The sequence below is a fragment of the Oryctolagus cuniculus genome, chromosome 4 (genome assembly GCF_051225735.1).
Source record: "Oryctolagus cuniculus isolate XC-2025 breed Fujian yellow rabbit chromosome 4, ASM5122573v1, whole genome shotgun sequence".
Classification (NCBI taxonomy): Eukaryota; Metazoa; Chordata; class Mammalia; order Lagomorpha; family Leporidae; genus Oryctolagus; species Oryctolagus cuniculus.
The window spans coordinates 130,813,608-130,832,773 of NC_142870.1; the positions used below are offsets into that span (position 1 = coordinate 130,813,608).

Below are 19,166 nucleotides of genomic sequence, written 5' to 3' on the forward strand. Positions count from 1 at the left end.
GAAAAGTGAGAAGGAAGTTAGCAGAGCAGGTCTTGTTCACTCTTGCTGTCTGCAAGGGAATCTGGAACCATGACTGACCCTCAGGCAACCCCTGGGAATGTGTCTCTCAGGGAGTCAACGATTGATGAGTTTGTTATAGGACCTGCAGCAATGAATCATGCTACACCAACCTGTCAGGAGCGATGGTCAATTTGATGTGTCGACCTGACCATGTGGGGGATGCCCAGAGAGCTGCTAAAACAATACCTCATTTAAATGGGAAAGCAGAATTGGACCCAGCAATTCCACTTGAAATCTAACCTAGTAGGGGCCAGCGCTGTGGTACAGCGGGCTAACGCCCTGGCCTGAGGCGCCGGCACCCCATAGGGGAGCCAGCTGCTCCACTTCTGGTCCAGCTCTCTGCTATGGCCTGGGAAAGCAGTAGGGGATGGCCCAAGTCCTTGGGCCCCTGCACCCCCATGGATGACCTGGAGGAAGCTCCTGGCTCCTGATCGGCGCAGCTGTTGCAGCCAATTGGGGAGTGAACCAGCGGATGGAAGAGCTCTCTCTCTCTCTCTCTCTCTCTCTGCCTCTCCTCTCTCTGTGTAACTCTGACTTTCAAACAAATAAATAAATTAAAAAAAAATCTAACCTAGTAAAATACAAGTAAAGATTTTCATCACAAAAGTATTCATCAAAATGTCTTTTTATAAATTTTTTATAAAAGAAGACATGAAGGTGTCCTCTTTTTTTTAAAAAAATATTTTACTGGGGCTGGTGCTGTGGCGCAGCGGGTTAACGCCATGGCCTGAAGCCCCAGCATCCCATATGGGCACCAGTTCAAGTCCTGGCTGCTCCTCTTCCGATCCAGCTCTGCTATGGCCTGGAAAAGCAGTAGAAGATGGCCCAAGTCCTTGGGCCCCTGCACCCACGTGGGAGACTTGGAAGAAGCTCCTGGCTCCTGGCTTTGGATCAGCGCAGCTCTAGTCATTGCAGCCATCTGGGGAGTGAACCAGCAGATGGAAGACCTCTCTGTCTCTACCTCTCTCTGTAACTCCGCCTGTCAAATCAATAAAATAAATCTTTAAACAAAAGATTTTACTTATTTTATTTATTTATTTGAAAGAGTTACAGAGAGAGGTAAAGATAGAGAGAGGTCTTCCAGTTGCTGGTTCACTCCCCAAATGGCCGCAATGGCCAGAGCGGAGCCAATTCAAAGTCAGGAGCCAGGAGCTTCTTCTTGGTCTCCCATGTGGGAGCAGGGGCCCAAGGACTTGGCTCATTTTCCACTGCTTTCCCAGGCCATAACAGGGAGCTGGACTGGAAGTGGAGCAGCCAGGACTTGAAGCGGCACTCATATGGGATGCTGGTGCCAGCCCCATTTTATAAATTTGTAAGTCAGAACAATCTCAGTGTCCTACACTGAGTTAAGTAAATCCTGGTATTCATCCAAAGGCAGTTTAACGATTATCAAGAATGACATAAATTTTTACATATATATTTAAGTTACACACAGAATAACAGACAAGGCACCAAGAAGTGGTTGATTCTTACAAAACTGGTGGTTGCAGCTGGCACTATGGTGCAGTAGGTTAATCCCATATGGGCACCAGGTCTAGTCCTTGCTGCTCCTCTTCTGATCCAGCTCTCTGCTGTGGCCTGGGAAAGCAGTAGAAGATGGCCCTGCACCCGTGGGGTAACCCGAAGGAAGCTCCTGGCTCCTGGCTTCGGATTGGCACAGCTCCAGACATTGCAGCCATTTGGGGAGTGAACCAGCAGACGGAAGACCTCTCTGTCTCTTCCTCTCATTGACTGTAAATCTACCTCTCAAATAAACAAATAAAATCTTAAAACAACAACAACAACAAAAAACCTGGGTGGTTGAAGACAGGGAAGAGACACTCTTTATCACATAAATAACTTCTGTATTTTTAGAAATGTCCCATTGTTGTATAATGCTTACTCAAAAAGTAAACATTTTAAATATTCTATGAAAAATAAAATGCTCAAAGTAGTATTAAGAAAAATATTGGATTATGAACCAGTAAGTCTTATCACATTATTATCTACAAGTTTTTTAAAGTGCATAAAGAGGAAGATGTGTTAGTACCAGTTTACCTCCTTTTAGTAAAAAATCAGTATCTAAAAACACACAAAAGTGTCCTTTTTGAATCTCCTAAAGTGTCTTCTACTTCTCCTTCCACTCCAGTCTGGATTTTCTAAGACATTTTCATTCTTTGTTCCTGTCTCCTATTCTAATATTGCTTTTTAAACATTAAGTAATTTTTAAGACTATTTTTGGTAAGAGCAGTTCACAGAAATTTGAGTGGAAGCCACATGGGGATCCAACATACTTCCTGGCCCTACACATGGCTCAGCCTCTTCCATTACCAACTTCCTACCAGAACAGCACATTTGTCACAGGGGGTAAAGCTACACTGACTCATCGTTATCATCCAAAGTCCACAGGTACATTTGGGTTCACTCTCGCTGTTCTATATTCTATAGGGTAGGACAAGTGTATAATGACATGTATCCACCATTATATGGTGCCATACAGAAGAGTTTCACTGCCCTGAAAATCCTGTACTTCACCCATTCCTTCATCCCTCTCTGTAACCAACCTCCAGCAATCACTATTGTCTCTATAGTTTTGTCTTTTTCAGAATGTTCTATAGATGAGACCACATGGCCTTTTCAGACTGGCTTCTTTCCCTTGGTAACAGGTCTTCTGCATCTTTGCATGGCTTGAAAGCTCATTTCTTTTCACACTGAAGAAACATTCCATTCTTTGCATGTGTGAGTCACATCTTTCCTTTCACATACGGAACGGCATCTCGGTTGTTTCCAAGTTTTGGCAAGTATGAATAAAGCTGCTACAAACATTCTATGTACAAGTTTTTGTGTGGATCTGTTATATAAATATCAAAGAGTGCCATAGTGGATCTTACCCCAAGAGTAGGTTTAGTTTTGTAAGAAACTGTCAAACTGTCTTCCAAAGTGCCTGCACCACTCTGCATCCCCACCAGCAATAAGTCAGACTCAGTGTTGCTCCACATCCTTCTAAGTATCTGATGTTGTCAGGGTTCTGGATTTTGGCCATCCTAATAGGTACGTAGTGGTATCTCACTGTCACTTTACATTGTTATTTCCCTGATGTCACATAATGTGAGCATCTTTTTGTGTAAATATTTGCTATCTGGGTATCTTTTTTGGTGAGATATCAGTGAATGAATTTGGGCCATTTTCTAATCAAGTTATCTTCTTACCGTTGTGTTTGTTAAGAGTTTTTTGTATAATATGGACTACAGTCCTTCATCTGATGTATGTCTTGCAAATATTTTCATTCTCTTTAAAAGTTAAAATTGTGGGGCAAGCACTGTGGCAAGGGTTAATCCGCTGCCTAGGGCACTGGCATCCTATAAGGGTGCCGGTTTGAGTTTCAGCTGCTCCACTTCCAATCCAGTTTCCTGCTATGCATGCATCATCAAAACATTAAAAAAGTTCATGAAAGATACATACTATGAAAAAAAAGTATGAATTTCAAACAATTTTTGCACCAAAATAAACTTCTTAAATTCCATTTCCCACAAACTTTTTGAAAAAAAAAAAGTATATAATGAGATTTATTATAAGGAGTTTGTTCACAAAATTATGGAGGCTGAGAAGTTCCAAGATAAGCAGTTAGTAAGAGAGCCAATCCAAAGACTCCATTCATAACCAAAAACCTGAGAAGCAGGAAAGCTGATGGTGCAAGGTTCTATTCTAAGTTCAAGTTCAAGTTCAAGTTCAATTTCAAAGGCAGAAGAAAACTTATACCCCAGCTTACAAACAGGAAGAGACACAATAAAAGCTCCCTAGTGGCTTTTCTTATCAGAGTGCTAATCCCATCGTGAAGGTCCTACCCATAAAATTTTTCTTTTTTTTAAGATTTATTTTATCTATATCAAAGAGTTACAGAGAGAGGTCTTCCATCTGCTGGTTCACTCCCCAGATGGCCGGAGTGGAGCTGTTCCGAAAGCAGGAGCTTCTTCCGGGTCCCCTTTGTGGGTGCAGAGGCCCTTGGGCCATCTTCTGCTGCTTTCGCAGGTGTATTAGCAAGCAGCTGGATCAGAAGTGGAGCAGCTGGGACTCGAACTGGCACCCATATGGGATAGCTGGCACGGCAGGCTGGGGCTTTAACCTGCTGCACAAGAGCCGGCCTCAAGGGCCCTACCATTAAAACCTAATATAACCCTAATTACTTCCCACAGGGCCCATCACCCAGTACCATCAGGTTGGGGGTTAAGCTTCAACATGTGAATTTAGCCAGGGAGAGATTTAAACATTCAGTCCATAACGTACCCAATCCACTTCTCTAGCCAAGTTAGTATTTAAGCACACACCGATAGACACATGAACATTTTCATCAATCACAGGCCATTGCTCCCTAACAGCAAATGTATTTTGCCTTCTTGGACGACTTACCAATGTGCAATTATATATTATTTGTATCTAATATCTCACTACATTTTACTTGAATGATAAAAAAAAAAAAGATAGTGATGAAGACACTTAAAGAACTTTGTTTTAAAAACTTAATACTGAGAAAACAAAGGGTTAGGGTGAGAGAATTTGGTACAGCCTGCATCCCATACTGGAATGCTTGGTTTTAAGTCCCAGTTGTTTCCAATTCCAGATTTCTGCTAATGTGCACCCTGGGAGGCAGCAGATGGATCAAGTGCTTGGGTCTCTGCCACTCATGGAAGACCCAGATTGAGTTCCAGGCCTTGGCTGTTACAGGCACTGCTTTGTCTCTCTGCCTTTCATATTAATTAAACACAAAATCTAAAAGAAAGCTACATTTGATACTTAAGATTGCCACAAACTTAAAAAAAAAACATGAATTAGGTATATCAAAAGTAAAAAATATTTAGTAAAAGATGCTCATAAGGTATTTGACACATCCAAATGAAAGCAAAGCATAAAATCACATAAAATATTATAAATAAAGCATATATGTCCATAAGAGAAGCTATAAATTCTATTTTAAGCTTTTCATGAACATACCTTACAAGAGAAAAATTATCACTTTATACATTTTCAGGAATATAGTAGTATATACTGTAGGAGACTGGAAAACAGACTAAGAATATGGTTCCCCAACTTTGATAACACATTGGAATCACTGTGGAATCTGAAATATATTGACACCTGATTTCTACCACCAACTATTTTACTTAATTGCAGTGAAGGGGATTTGGGCATTAGGAATGATAAAAATTCCTCAGGTGATTTTAACATCCAACAAAACTTGGGAATCACTGCGCTAAATTATCCTGGGAATAGAAAATAGCTCCAAACATTTAAGGGAGGATTTTGCTTCCCCTATGCATTGGAGACCTACCATCTGTAACAGAGCCATCTCAACCTCAGAGCAAGGAGGAGGCAGAAAGGAAAAGAAAGTACTGGCTCACACACACTCTGCCCAGCGTGACTCACCTCGCTTCTCCTGAACATTTTATTAGCAGGATCAAGTCACTTAGCCATGCCTAACTCAAAGGAACAGGGAAGTATAATTCTCCAACAGGCCCAGAGGGAGATAAGAACAAGAAATACAACAAAGTAAATATGTGTCTCCCATATTTTCCCAATCGCACACAGTGAATGCTTGTTTTTATGGTTTCCTCTGGCTATATCCTTTGGTACCAGGTCTGGAATCATGAGTTGTCTTCTATTTCATTTCATGAATGAAGTTAAGAAACCTACAAATAAACATAGCTATAAAATAACTTGACATTTCTAAATTCCCTTTGTAATTTTTTTGAAGATTTATTTATTTATCTGAAAGTCAGAATTACACATAAAGAGAAAGAGAGGCAGAGAGAGAGAGGTCTTCCATCCGCTGGTTCACTCCCCATTTGGCCACAACGGCTGAGTTGCGCTGATCTGAAGCCAGGAGCCAGGAGCTTCTTCTGGGTCTCCCACGTGGGTGCAGGGGCCCAAGGACTTGAGCCATCTTCCACTGCTTTCCCAGGCCATAGCAGAGAGCTGGATCAGAAGTGGAGCAGCCTGGACTTGAACCGGCGCCCATATGGGATGTCAGCACTGCAGGCAGTGGCTCTACCCGCTATGCTACAGCGCCGGCCCCACTTTGTAATTCGCAATGTACCCAGTAAACACTTTAACTTAAAAAAAAAGTGTAGTTATTGCTAAATCTGATTTGACTTTACGGTCTTGATAGCTGAGTATGACCTTGAGAAGCAGGAACCTGCTATGAGCTTATACCACTCCTCCTCCTTCCAGGAGCAAAACAATTTGGTGGCCAGCACTGTGGCTCACTAAGCTAATCCTCCACCTGCTGCTCCTGCACTCTGGGTTCTAGTCTTGGTTGGGGCACCGGTTCTGTCCCGGTTGCTCCTCTTCCCGTCCAGCTCTCTGCTGTGGCCCGGGAAGGCAGTGGAGGATGGCCCAAGTGCTTGGGCCCTGCACCCGCATGGGAGGCCAGGAGGAAGCACCTGGCTCCTGGCTTCAGATCGGCGCAGTGCTGGCCATAGCGGCCATTTGTGGGGTGAACCAACGGAAGGAAGACCTTTCTCTCTGTCTTTCTCTCACTGTCTAACTCTGCCTGTCAAAAAACAAAAAAAACAAAATACAATTTGGTAAGATAGGAACACAGCCAGGCTGTCCCAGTCATTCCTACCATCTTACAACTTATAAACTCTTGCTAGTTTGCCCTGTTTTGGATGTTGATGCATTTACAAAGGCAGGTGAATCCAAGAACTGCTATGAAACTTCTTGAATAAAAATTCTTTGGGCAGGCCTTATGGCGCTGCCAGCTGGGCTGCCACTTGGGATACACAAATCCCATATCAGTAGTGCTGGTTTGAGTCCCAGCTGCTCCACTTCTGATCAAGCTTCCTGCTACTGCAGCCTGGAAGGCAGCAGATGACGGTTCAGGTGTTTGGGTCCCTGCCACCCACATGGAAGACCTGGATAGACAAACACACTTGGGGGAGTAGACCAGCACGTGGAAGATCTCTCTGTCTCTCTTTTCTCTCTCTGTAACTCTGCCTTTCAAATAAACTAAACCTTTAACAAGTATATAGATTTCAATATATAAGACAGATTACAATAATATCTACCCCTTAAATAATTGAATAAATGCCTTTTAAATTAAGAAAGAACTTAACAGAGGAACCTAAAATGATGACAAATGCATAAATTTAAAAGGTCTTTATTTATTTATATGGTAAATGCTGTCCCCTACTAAAAAAAAATTTGTCTTTCAATCTGTCAAGCTTAGCTGAGAAATTCTTGTATCTTTCTGCATTGAATATTGACATGATAGAGGATGCAGAATGTAAGTCAGTTTAACAGACATTATTAAATAATTTCACACGTATGCAGAATCTTGGATAAATGCTTAACACTGTAGAGCCACATTAAATATGGGCACACAGGTGCTCCATGTACACCACCGGGTTTAATGCAAGAGGTGTTCGCACTGACTTCTGGTAAGCAGAGTGTTTTCGGTGACTCCTTAAATACCCAATTCCAAATCTTCCAGTTCCTGAAGAAGGGCTGTCTCTTTTTGAATTTTCTCCAACTAAAAAAGTTCAAAACAATGAAGTTATTAAACAGGAAGTGAGTAATTATTGGTTTTGCTTTCAGATCCACTGGTAAACACACATTAAAAAACAACTTAGAAACAAATTCTAACTTGTTGTCTGGTATTTATCCAGGGGGCAAAGGACAAAAGCTGTCTTCATGAATCCTTTGGGTGCAGAAGATTTTCCATTCTACATTAGGGCTTAGAACGTGCTGAGGAAAGGAGGAGGAAAAAGGCGAAACAGGGGAATGCAACCTGAGACGCAGAAGAAGGAGAATCTTCTATTTGTCTAATGTAAGAAACCACCTCTACTTTCAGCAACGGTATTGCTCGTCTGCCCCCTAGGACTAGTGATGCTCCCATGATCTACACTGTCTCTTCTATTTAAAACTGTCCAAGAACATAAATGTTAAAAAGAATATGGCAAGTTTGCAAAATCAATGTGTTGTTTTATAGATTAAATCATTGCTTATAATAAAAGGGGGAAGGTGATTGTAACTATACTCAAATGCGAAATGTAGAAAATACCTGATTTTTTTCTAGCTGTTTTCCACTTGCTGCTTGTTCTTTCAGTTGTTCAATTGCTTTCAGTTTCTATAAACATCAAATACGAATCAAGAAGAAGGAAGAAAATGTCATTTTCAAGTGTTAAGCTTTCTTACTGACAATTGCATCAGATGAATGTGGAATTTGAATCAGCAGAATCAATTATGGTACATTTCTATCAAGAATAGTCTGTTAAAACGCTAGGGTAAACCATTTTTTAAAAAAGATTTATTTTCAATGACAGAGTTCCAGAGAGGGAGAGAGAGAGAGGGAGAGGGAGAGAGAGAACTCTTCCATCAGCTGGTTCACTCTCCCAGATGGCCATAATGGCCAGCACTGTGCCAGGCCAAAGCCAGGAGCTTCATCTGGGTCTCCCACGTGGATGGCAAGGACCCAAACACTTGGGCTATCTCCTGTTGCTTTTCCCAGGCCATTAGCAGGGAGCTGGTTAGGAAGTGGAGAAGCCAGGACGTGAACTGACGTCCATATGGGATGTCGGCATCACAAGCAGCAGCTTTACTTGCTATGCCACAATGCCAGCCCCAAGGTAAACTATTTTAAAGTTAGAAAAGTATATGTGGCCGGCACCGCGGCTCACTAGGCTAATCCTCTGCCTGCAGCGCTGGCACCTCAGGTTCTAGTCCTGGTCGGGGCACCGGATTCTGTCCAGGTTGCCCCTCTTCCAGTCCAGCTCTCTGCTGTGCCCCAGAAAGGCAGTGGAAGATGGCCCAAGTGCTTGGGCCCTGCACCCGCATGGGAGACCAGGAGAAGCACCTGGCTCCTGGCTTCGGATCAGCGCGATGCGTTGGCTGCAGCACGCTGCCAGAGCCATTGAGGGGTGAACCAACAGAAAAAGGAAGACCTTTCTCTCTGTCTCTCTCTCACTGTCTACTCTGCCTGTCCCCCCCCCCCCAAAAAGAAGTATATGTAAAATTGTACTTAAAGTAAAACTGTATATGTTAAAAACATGCAAGTGCTAAAATATTTTTCCCACGCTTTTTTAAAAAAAAAGTATGTATTTGAAAGTCAGAGAGAGAGAGAGACAGAGGAATCTCCCATCTGCTAGTTCACTCCTCAAATGCTTATAAAAGCCTGGGCTAAGCCAAGCCAAAGCCAGGAGCCAGGAACTCAATCTGGGTACCCCACATGGGTGGCAGGGACCCAGTTACTTGAAGCCATCATCTGCTACCTCCCAACAGCCGCACATCAGCAGAACTGAGAGTCAGAACTGGGAGAAGAGATAGGACTTGAACCAAGCATTCTGATAGGAGATGTGGATGTTCCAAGCTTATAACCACTGTACTAAATACCTGCCCTAAGCTCTTAACTAACGTGCATATGTGTGTAAGTTTAAATATATCACCAATTTCACCACTTATTTCAATACTCCATTGTACCTGTTTTAAAAAGAAACCTCACGCTGCAGCTGGGACAGGCTCTAGAGACCAGGTTTTATCCCCAGGGCTACGAACACTCTCTGCAATTTCGCAGGTAACTTCATCTTTAAAACTGGGATAAGTATCTGTTGCCACCTAGCTCACAGGTTTCTAATGAAACACTGAGTGTAGAAATGTTCAGCATATTTCTGTACTAATGTACATTATCTCTTATTACTCCAAAAATCAATAACATAAGTATTAATAACCATTAGATATTTGTGAATAGAGCTAAAATCAGTACCACTGCTAGTTACAGTATTTCATAGTGAGAAAGCAACAATGAGAACTACCACAAACTTCTGAGATACCTGTCTTCAGGCAACAAAGTTCTACTTCCCTTACATAATTCCCAATATTTCTTCAGATATACACAGCTCTTTCTAAGTCTCTCACCTTCTTTAGGTTCTTGATTTTTTTGTCTACCTCAGGGTCTCCAGAAGTTGACTGAGAGGTAATGTTTCGTGGTGTGCTTTGTGGCGCAGGAGTAGATGGCAAATCTGGACTTTTGTCACTTCTTGCTTCCTGCAGGAAATATTTTTTAAAATTCAATTTTGAAAAAACAAAAACATTAAAGTATCTCAATCAATATAGACATGGTATATATAACACAGAAACTAAATTTACATTTTATGTGATGAAAAACCGTGACTTTATTTACATTTTATGTGATAAAAGAACGTGAATTAATGAAGTATGCTACACATTCCTGTAATAGAAATGGCGTGTCCCTGGCACAAACCAGGAGATTCCCTAGCAGCCAACACGCATTCCCATCTTTTGGATATTCTGAGCTGCTCCACTCTCAGGATGGTCTGGGAACATGAGAGGGCTTTCCTAACTAAGGTATTTAAAACCTGGCTTTTTTAAAAAAGATTTTATTGATTTATTTGAGAGGTAAAGTTACAGACAGTGAGAGGGAGAGATGGAGAGAAAGCTCTTCTATCCATTGGTTAGAATAGCCCCAATGGCTGGAGCTGCGCTGATCTGAAGCCAGGAGCCAGGAGCTTCTTCCGGGTCTCCCATGCGGGTGCAGGGGCCCAACCACTTGGGCCATCTTCTACTGCTTTCTCAGATGCACTAGGAGGGAGCTGGATCAGAGGTGGAACAGCCGGGACTTGAACCAGCATCTGTAAGGGAATGCCAGTGCTGCAGGCAGCAGCTTCATCTACTATACCATAGTGCTGGCCCCAGAAAATTTTCTTAATCTACCTGGGAAACCAGTCTGAGCTAGGAAGCAAGACTGATAATGAAGGAGACAATGAATTTTGTTGATTAGTTGGGAGAAAAGCTAGCTCTGGATTCAGGGCCACATGCAAGGCCAGGGGGCAGGAGTTGTCCATGACCAGTCTAAGGAGTGTGGTGAAGATAAACAGCTCTCCAGACAGGCCCTAAAATAGAGCTTTCTCAGTTCTGTGAGAAATGTTTGATGGTTTACATATATAAACCCTTAGCACTAGCCTTCCCTTGTGTTTATCTTCTTCATACTGCGTGGCAGATAGAGCAAGTTCCCGAGGTTCATCTCAGCTGCTACACTGATATGTGTCCCTACAGTAACCCTACAGCACACTATCTCCCATTGGCCTTGAGCCCTAGCATGATACTGGCTCTCTTGTGTGTGGCAAGAACATGACCATGTCTGTGTAATTATGATATGTTAAGTTTGGACAAGAGGAGAAAAAAAGCTATGGATTTTTTTTTCCACCCCAAGGTAGGGTTTCTACTGCTTTCTTGTAGGGTTTACAGGGCAATACACTCAAATAATGCCCTATGAGTCTAAAATCTCTCACTCAGAGGTTTGGGTGGCACACGCTGAACTCCCAAAACACACCAGGGGAACACAGAACAGATTATTACTCTGGATTTCAAACTCTAAAAAAGTGTGCTTAAGAGTTTATAGAGGCGCCAGCACCGTGGCTCACTTGGTTAATCCTCCGCCCGTGGCGCCGGCATCCCATAAGGGCACTGGGTTCTAGTCCTGGTTGCTCCTCTTCCAGGCCAGCTCTCTGCTGTGGCCCGGGAGGGCAGTGGAGGATGGCCCAAGTGCTTGGGCCCCTGCACCCACATGGGAGGCCAGGAAGAGCACCTGGCTCCTAGCTTTGGATCGGCGCAGCGCTGGCCGTAGTGGCCATTTGGGGAGTGAACCAACGGACAGAAGACCTTTCTCTCTGTCTCTCACTGTCTATAATTCTACCTGTTAAAAAAAAAAAGTTTATAGAAGGGCCAGTGCTGTGGTGTAGTGGGTGAAACCACCTTTAGTGCCAGAATCCCATATGGGGGTGCTGGTTCAAGTCCTGGCTGCTCCACTTCCAATCCAGATCTCTGCTATGGCCCCTGGGAAAGTAATTGAAGATGGCCCAAGTCTTTGGGCCCCTGCACCTGCAAGGGAGACCCAAGAGGAGCTCTTAGCTCCTGGCTTTGGATTGGTCCATCTCTGGCTGTTGTAGCCATTCATGGAGTGAACCAGTGGAGGGAAGACTTCTCTCTCTGCCTCTGCCTCTCTGTAACTCTACCTTTCAAACAAATAAATAAATCTTTAAAAAAAGGAGTTTATAGAATACAGAGTTGAAGTAACTTTTCATTTTTAAAAAACTTTATTTACTTATTTGAGAGTGAGAGAGAGGGGGGGGGAGAGGGGGGGGGAGAGAGGGAGAGAGAGAGAGAGAGAGAGAGAGAGAGAGAGAGAGAGAGGCGGAAATCTTATCTTCTATTTCACTCCTAAAATGCCCACAACTGCTAGGACTGGACCACAGCTGAAATTGGTAGCTGGGAATGCAATCAGGTCTTCCACGTGGGTGGCAGAGACCCAACTATTTGAGTACTTGAGTCATCACCTGCTGCCTCTCAGGGTGTTAATTAGTTGGAAGCTGGAATGGGGAGCAGAGCTGAGAATCAAATCCAGGCACTCTGATATGGTACCCAAGTATCCCAAGTGGCACTGTAGCTGCTAGCCAACACCTGCCCCTCATTTCTATTCTTAAAGAACTATAAATTCTGAAAATATAACCTGCTTGCTAATTTTCATAATAAAAAATTAAAGGAGAAGAGTGCATAAAAGAAAAAGGATATTTTGCTTATTGAAACTCACTTTTGATGTCAACTAAAAAAAATTTATTTTTGGTAATAAGCTCAGAATATGTCTTTTTACCTAGGAAGGAAGATTAATGTTTTAAGTGTCAAAAACCATTAAAAATAAATAAAATATGAAACTAAATTTTCTATCATAAATTAACCAAGAATGTGTTAAAATAATAGTATTATATTTAAATTCTGGTCATTTCCTATAAAGGATGTATATGTGGCAAGATTAATTTCTTAAGTTTCAAAGATTTTTGGTGAAGTTGATAAGTTTATAAAATTATCACCCATTCATAAAATACTAATTAAATGACTTACATCCAACTGCTCTAGTTTTGGTTACTTAAGAGTCAGGACTGAGAAAACCCAATCAATGTTAGATCTCGTCACAGGCCATTACTTTTTTATTTTTTTTTTAAGATTTACTGATTTATTTATTTGAAAGTCAGAGTTACAGAGGAGAGGGAGAGAGGGAGAGAGGGAGAGGGAGAGGGAGAGAGAGAGAAAGAGAAAAGAGAGAGGAGAGATATCTGTTGGTTCACTCCCCAAATGGCTGCTGCAATGGCCAGAGCTGGGCTGATCCAAAGCCAGGAGCCAGGAGCCAGGAGCCAGGAGCTCCTTCTGGGTCTCCCATGTGAATGCAGGGGCCCAAGGACTTGGGCCATCTTCTACTACTTTCCCAGGCCATAGCAGAGAGCTGGATGGAAGTGGAGCAGCCGGGACTTGAACTGGCACCCATATTGGGATGCCAGCACTGCAGGCGGTAGCTGTACCTGCTATACCATGGCACAGGCCTCTTTTTCTATGATTTGAATGTGATTTGAGTGTGGTCCCCAATGGTCCATGTGTTGAAATTAATCTCCACTGCGAGGCACAAAGATGGTGGAAACATAATCTAACTTTGATATTTATAGGTAAGGCCTTGGTGAGGTGATTAGGATATCTAAGGTTATTAAGGTGGAGCCTCCATGATTGAATCCCAGAAGCTTCATAAAAAGAGGGGGCAAGGCCAGAAGACACACATTCACATGCACACACCCTGTCTCTGAGCACGGGATGCCTTATACTCCCTCAGGACTCTGTCGGCAAGACCATCATTAGATGCAGCCGCTCAACCTTGTACCTTCAGAATCTGTAAGCCCAAGTAAACCACTTTTATTTATAACATACCTAATCTGCAGTACTGATCATTAGCAATAGAAAATGGAGCTATTTAGTTGTGTTCTATCAAAAAGCCATAACCCCAGCCACTCATCTCAAAAATACATATTGAAAGGCCTATCTTGTGTTGAAAACCATCTGCCATCATTTGAAAACATTAAAGAGCAATTCAATAATAATGGATTAACAGTATCACCTTTAGTAAACAACAGCCATGGCAGTTTATAAGGTTACACAGGATGAGGAAGTTACTTTTGTAATTATTATGTTTTATACTAATGACACTAATTACTTTTTCTAAAAGAGCCACAAAGGGCTACCTAAGAAAGTCAATTATTTTAAAATTGACTTTTTGAGTAAGACACACTGACTCTGTATCTCAAAAAAATCATATGTGCTCAAATACCAGAAAAGCACACAAAATAAACAACTAATATTTTATTACAAAGAGATCTAAGTTTCAGTACTGGCGATGATCATATCAAAAATATTGCCCAGGGGCAGGCATTTGACACAGTGGTTAAGTTATCACTTGGAAAAGAGAAAAACCAACATCTTGTATTGGAATGCCTGGTTCTGATACTGCTTCCCGCTGATACACACCATGGGAGGATGCAGATGACGGCCCAAGTAGCTGGGGCCCTGCCAGCCTGTGGGAGACACAGACTGGATTCCAGGTTGTTAGATTCAGCCTGGCCCAGCCCTAGCTACTGTGGGCAGATGAGGACTGAAGGATTTGATAGAAGATCTCTCTTTATCTATGTTTCTGCCTCTCTTTCAAATAAAATTTAAAAATTTTAAAAATTAAAAAATAAAATCTTATAAAGAGGAAGAAATCTCACTTATGAAAATAGTTGAGTGGGTTTCAGAGGGATCCAAATCGTAATCAGAAGGAAATTTATCTACCAGCAGTTAATATCTAGGACCAGCAGAGGTCCCTACCCTCTGGTGAAAGGACACGTCTTGCTTTCTTACATCCTAGTGCATGGAGTATATGATTTTATTTGAAATTACCTAAAGAGGTCCTGTTGAAAGGTATTTTTGGAGATGAAATTAACTACAAAAGAGAACAATGATCTTTTTTTAAGCCCAGACTTTCGCAGAATATGGTTGCACAATGCAATTGCACTCCTTAAAACAGTAATTGCCTACCAAAACACATAATCAACACACACCTGTCAAAATCCAAACATTACTAGCAAGACTATTAGTAATATAGCAACCAGCTGTTAAAAATCTGCCTCCACTGCTACGATTTAAGTGCCTCCCCAAAATCCTACGATGGAACCTAATATCCAAGGTGACAGTATAAAGAGGTGGGACCTCTACCCTCAATGAGTGACTGGGATAAGTGCTCTTAGAAGAGGCCCTTGCCCCTTCAACTATGTGAGAACATAAAGAAGATGCCATCTGTGAGGAATAGACCCTCTTGGCTCCCAGATTCCCCAGCCTCCAGAACTATAAGTAACAGATTTCTGTGTCTAAAAATTATCCACAGCCAGCATTGTGGCGTTGTAGGCAAAGCTGCAGCCTGTGATGCTGGCATCCCATATGGGTGCCAGTTCGAGTCCCGGTTGCTCCACTTCCAGCTCCCTGCTAATGTGCCTGGGAAAGAAACGGAAGGTAGCCCAAGTGCTGCACCCAAGTGGGAGACCTGGAAGAAACTCCTGGCTTCAGTCTGGCACAGGCACCACTGTGGCCATTTTGGGAGTGAACTGGCAGATGCAAGATCTCTCTCTTTCTCTCTCTCTCTCTCTCTCTCTGTAACTCTACCTTTCAAATAAATAAAAAATAAATCCTAAAAATTATCCAATACACAGTACTTTATTATGGCAATCTAAACAGACTAAGACATTCATTCCTCTGAATCTCAAAAATGTAATCAGTATGGCTTCACTACCCAAACATTCCCTGACCACACTATCATTTATTTATCAATAAATACCATTTATTTATCAATTATTACAGCAGTGTGGCATTTCAACTATATAATCAAATAAAAATATTTTAGAATAAATCCATTGTTTGGGTACTTCTGACATTTAGATACCTAGCTGAATAATTTCATGCAGTAATATAATACTGATTGACAAAATGGTTTTATTATAGTCATGTAATTTCCAGCCTCTCCTTTTTAATTATTTAAAGATTTATTTATTATTTACTTGGAGGTGGAGAGAGGGTAAGATCTTCCATTCACTGGTTCATTCCCCAAATGCTTGCAACAGCTAAGGTTAGGCCAAGCTGTCGCTCCCCATCTTCGTGGAAGAGCAACACTAGACCCTGCGTTGTTCTTTCGTCTGCTCGGCCCTCCCCGGGTTTGCTGCTGGTTCTTTCCGGGTTGGGTACCAACCCTTCCACCTCCGCGGAAGGGCGGTTCCCCCTGCCACTTTCCCCACTTCCGCGGGGGAGCGGCACACTGCCGTCCGGCTCTCTCGGGGGCTGCTCAGGTGTTCCTTCAGATAGATGTTCCTGGTGCATGTTGTCTCTCTCCTCCTTTATAGTCCTCTTCCACCAATCCCAACTCTGCTACCCACACGCCGAGTACGCTGCTCTCCTCCAATCAGGAGCAGGATCAGCTCCTGCAGGTCATCACTCAAGTTGGCGAGAGGCAGCTGCTTAGAAGTTGTTACTCCCTTCTCAGCGCCATATTGTGGGAGAGCAGATGCATAGAATAAGTCTTAATTCCAGTAACAGTCTAGTCCGAGTTGCTCCCCGCACCAAGCCAAACCCAGGAGCCAAACACTCCATTCAGGTCTCACAAGTGGGTGGGAAGGTGCATTACCAGCGATGCTGGATTGGAAGTGCGGAGCAGCTGGGACTAACAAGGCAGGCTGATGTGGGATGTGGGCATGCCAGGAGGTGGCTTAACCCACTGCACCACAACATAGCCTCTCTTAATAAACACATACTTAAAGGAAGCAAGCTACATTACTTCATACAGTCCTCATACAAAGGATCTAAAGCAAACAAAACACTACACAATCCTACAGGGTCTCAGGTTCTAAGGTCAAGCCTAGCCTTCTTCATCACCTATAATACAGACAGGACTACTTAAAAATTCATGGGCAAATACAAAAGAAAGATATTTTGACTAATGAAGTCTAACTCCAAATATATTTTATTTTATTTATTTATTTTTATTTTTTTTTTATTTTTGACAGGCAGAGTGGACAGTGAGAGAGAGAGACAGAGAGAAACGTCTTCCTTTTGCCGTTGGTTCACCCTCCAATGGCCGCCACAGCTGGCGCACTGCGCTGATCCGAAGGCAGGGGCCAGGTGCTTCTCCTGGTCTCCCATGGGGTGCAGGGCCCAAGCACTTGGGCCATCCTCCACTGCACTCCCTGGCCACAGCAGAGAGCTGGCCTGGAAGAGGGGCAACCGGGACAGAATCCGGCGCCCCGACCGGGACTAGAACCCGGTGTGCCAGCACCGCAAGGCAGAGGATTAGCCTATTGAGCCACGGCGCCAGCCTCCAAATATATTTTATAATATAACTGTCAAGTCTTAAGAACAGAGTTCTTTAAGACAAAGCTAATTTGGATTTTTTTGGTTTGTTTTGAAGAGATTAGTACCCCAAGTACCTGCTTTGCAGCTTTCTTAGCTTCATGCTTCCTTTGATTTTTCAGGGCTGTTTTTGATAAGGGTTTATCACTTCCTGATTGTGGTTTCATATTCTGAGGTGGCTCTTCTTCATGCTATGGAAAATAGAAAATAAATAATTTTGAAATAGAGACCATATCTTTTTAAAATGTATGTACAAGCAGCTCTCTTGTCTTATTAATTAAATGATGAGATGAAATGTACTAGGCAAGATGACCGGATAGGAAGGATAACTCTATTCATTTACCTTCAACCTACAAAATGGAAGGAAAAGAGAAAAACCATGCATAATAACAAAGTATACATTTTTGCCAATATAGAATAAAATTTCTTTAAAAATATTTAACTTTGACAAAGAAACATAAGCAGAGAGAGGGGAGCTCATGTTGGGGTGCAGCAGATTAATCCACTGCCTACAACACTGGCATCCTGTATTGAACAGAGGTTTGAGCCCTGGCTGTTTCTCTCCTGATTCAATGTCCTGCTAATGGGCCAGGAAAAGCAGCAGAAGATGGTCCAAGTACTTAGGCCCCTGCAACCCATATGGCAGATCCAAATGGAGTTCCAGGTTCCTGGCTTTAGCTGTTGTGTCCATTCGGAGAGTGAATCAGCAGATGGAAGGTATTTTTCTCCCTATTGTGATGTCACTGTGCCTTTCAAATAAATAAAATAAATTTTAAGAGAGAGAGAGAGAAAGTAAGTTCCTATAAGCTGGTACACTCCCCAAGTGCTTGCAAAAGCCAAAACCTGGATCTAGGAGCTCAATCCTCGTGTCCCACATGAGTGGCAGGGATTCAACTACTTGAACCATCATCATCATCTACTGCCTCCCAGCGTCTATATTAAGAGGAAACCGGAACCAAGAGTGAAGCCTCAAATCCAAGCAGTCTTACATGGGCTGTGAAATCCTGACCAGCAGCTTCACCACTAAGCCAAATGCTTGCCCCAATAAACCTACTTTACTAAATTTATTTTTAAATCACGGGCAAATATTACAAAGCTCTTATTAGTAGTGGCACACCCCAACTGGCAAAACGGATTTTTTTTAAAGATTTATTTATTTATTCGAAAGTCAGAGTTACACAGAGAGAGAAAGAAAGGCAGAGAGAGAGGAGAGGTCTTCCATCCACTTTTCACTCCCTAATTGGCTGCAACAGCTGGAGCTGCGCTGATCTGAAGCCAGGAGACAGGAGCTTCCTTCAAGTCTTCCATGTGGGTGCAGGGGCCCAAGGACTTGGGCCATCTCCCATTGCTTTCCCAGGCCATAGCAGAGAGCTGGATCAGAAGTGGAGCAGCTGAGACTTGAACCGGCACCCATATGGGATACCGGCACTGCTGGCAGTGGTTTTACCCGCCATGCCACAGTGCCAGCCCCACAGAATGGATTTAATAAAAGTCTTTTTATTAGTTGATATATGGTATCTTTAAGTTAATAAGAGCTGGTGAAATTCACTTTTGTTTCATTTAAACAATGGAATTCTTACATCTCTCAGATAAAAAATTTTTAAAAAGTAAACTGAAAGCCGGCGCCATGGCTCACTTGGCTAATCTTCCACCTGCGGCACCCGCACCTCCTGGGTTCTAGTGCCGGTTGGGATACCGGGTACTAGTCCCGGTTGCTCCTCTTCCAGTCCAGCTCTCTGCTATGGCCCAGGAGGGCAGCGGAGGATGGCCCAAGTGCTTAGGTCCCTGCATCTAATGGGAGACCGGGAGGAAGTACTCGGCTCCTGGCTTCAGATCAGCGCAGCGCCGGCCGTAGCAGCCGTTAGGGG

At 42.9% G+C, this 19,166-nt stretch overlaps 1 protein-coding gene across 3 annotated transcripts in view; it reads right to left on the reverse strand.

Annotated features, from left to right (window-relative positions):
- Positions 1-7,179: 7,179 nt before the first annotated feature.
- EIF2A (eukaryotic translation initiation factor 2A) overlaps positions 7,180-19,166 on the reverse strand; it is a 49,106-nt gene continuing 37,119 nt past the window's right edge. For all 3 annotated transcript variants that reach the window (XM_002716262.6, XM_017346840.4, XM_070072663.2), the window contains 4 exons: positions 17,376-17,489; positions 9,949-10,077; positions 8,099-8,164; positions 7,180-7,567 (listed from right to left, as the gene is read on the reverse strand). In XM_002716262.6, the coding sequence (XP_002716308.1) occupies positions 7,502-7,567; positions 8,099-8,164; positions 9,949-10,077; positions 17,376-17,489 (375 nt within the window). In that variant the 3' untranslated portion in view covers positions 7,180-7,501. The remainder of the gene's footprint in view (positions 7,568-8,098; positions 8,165-9,948; positions 10,078-17,375; positions 17,490-19,166) is intronic.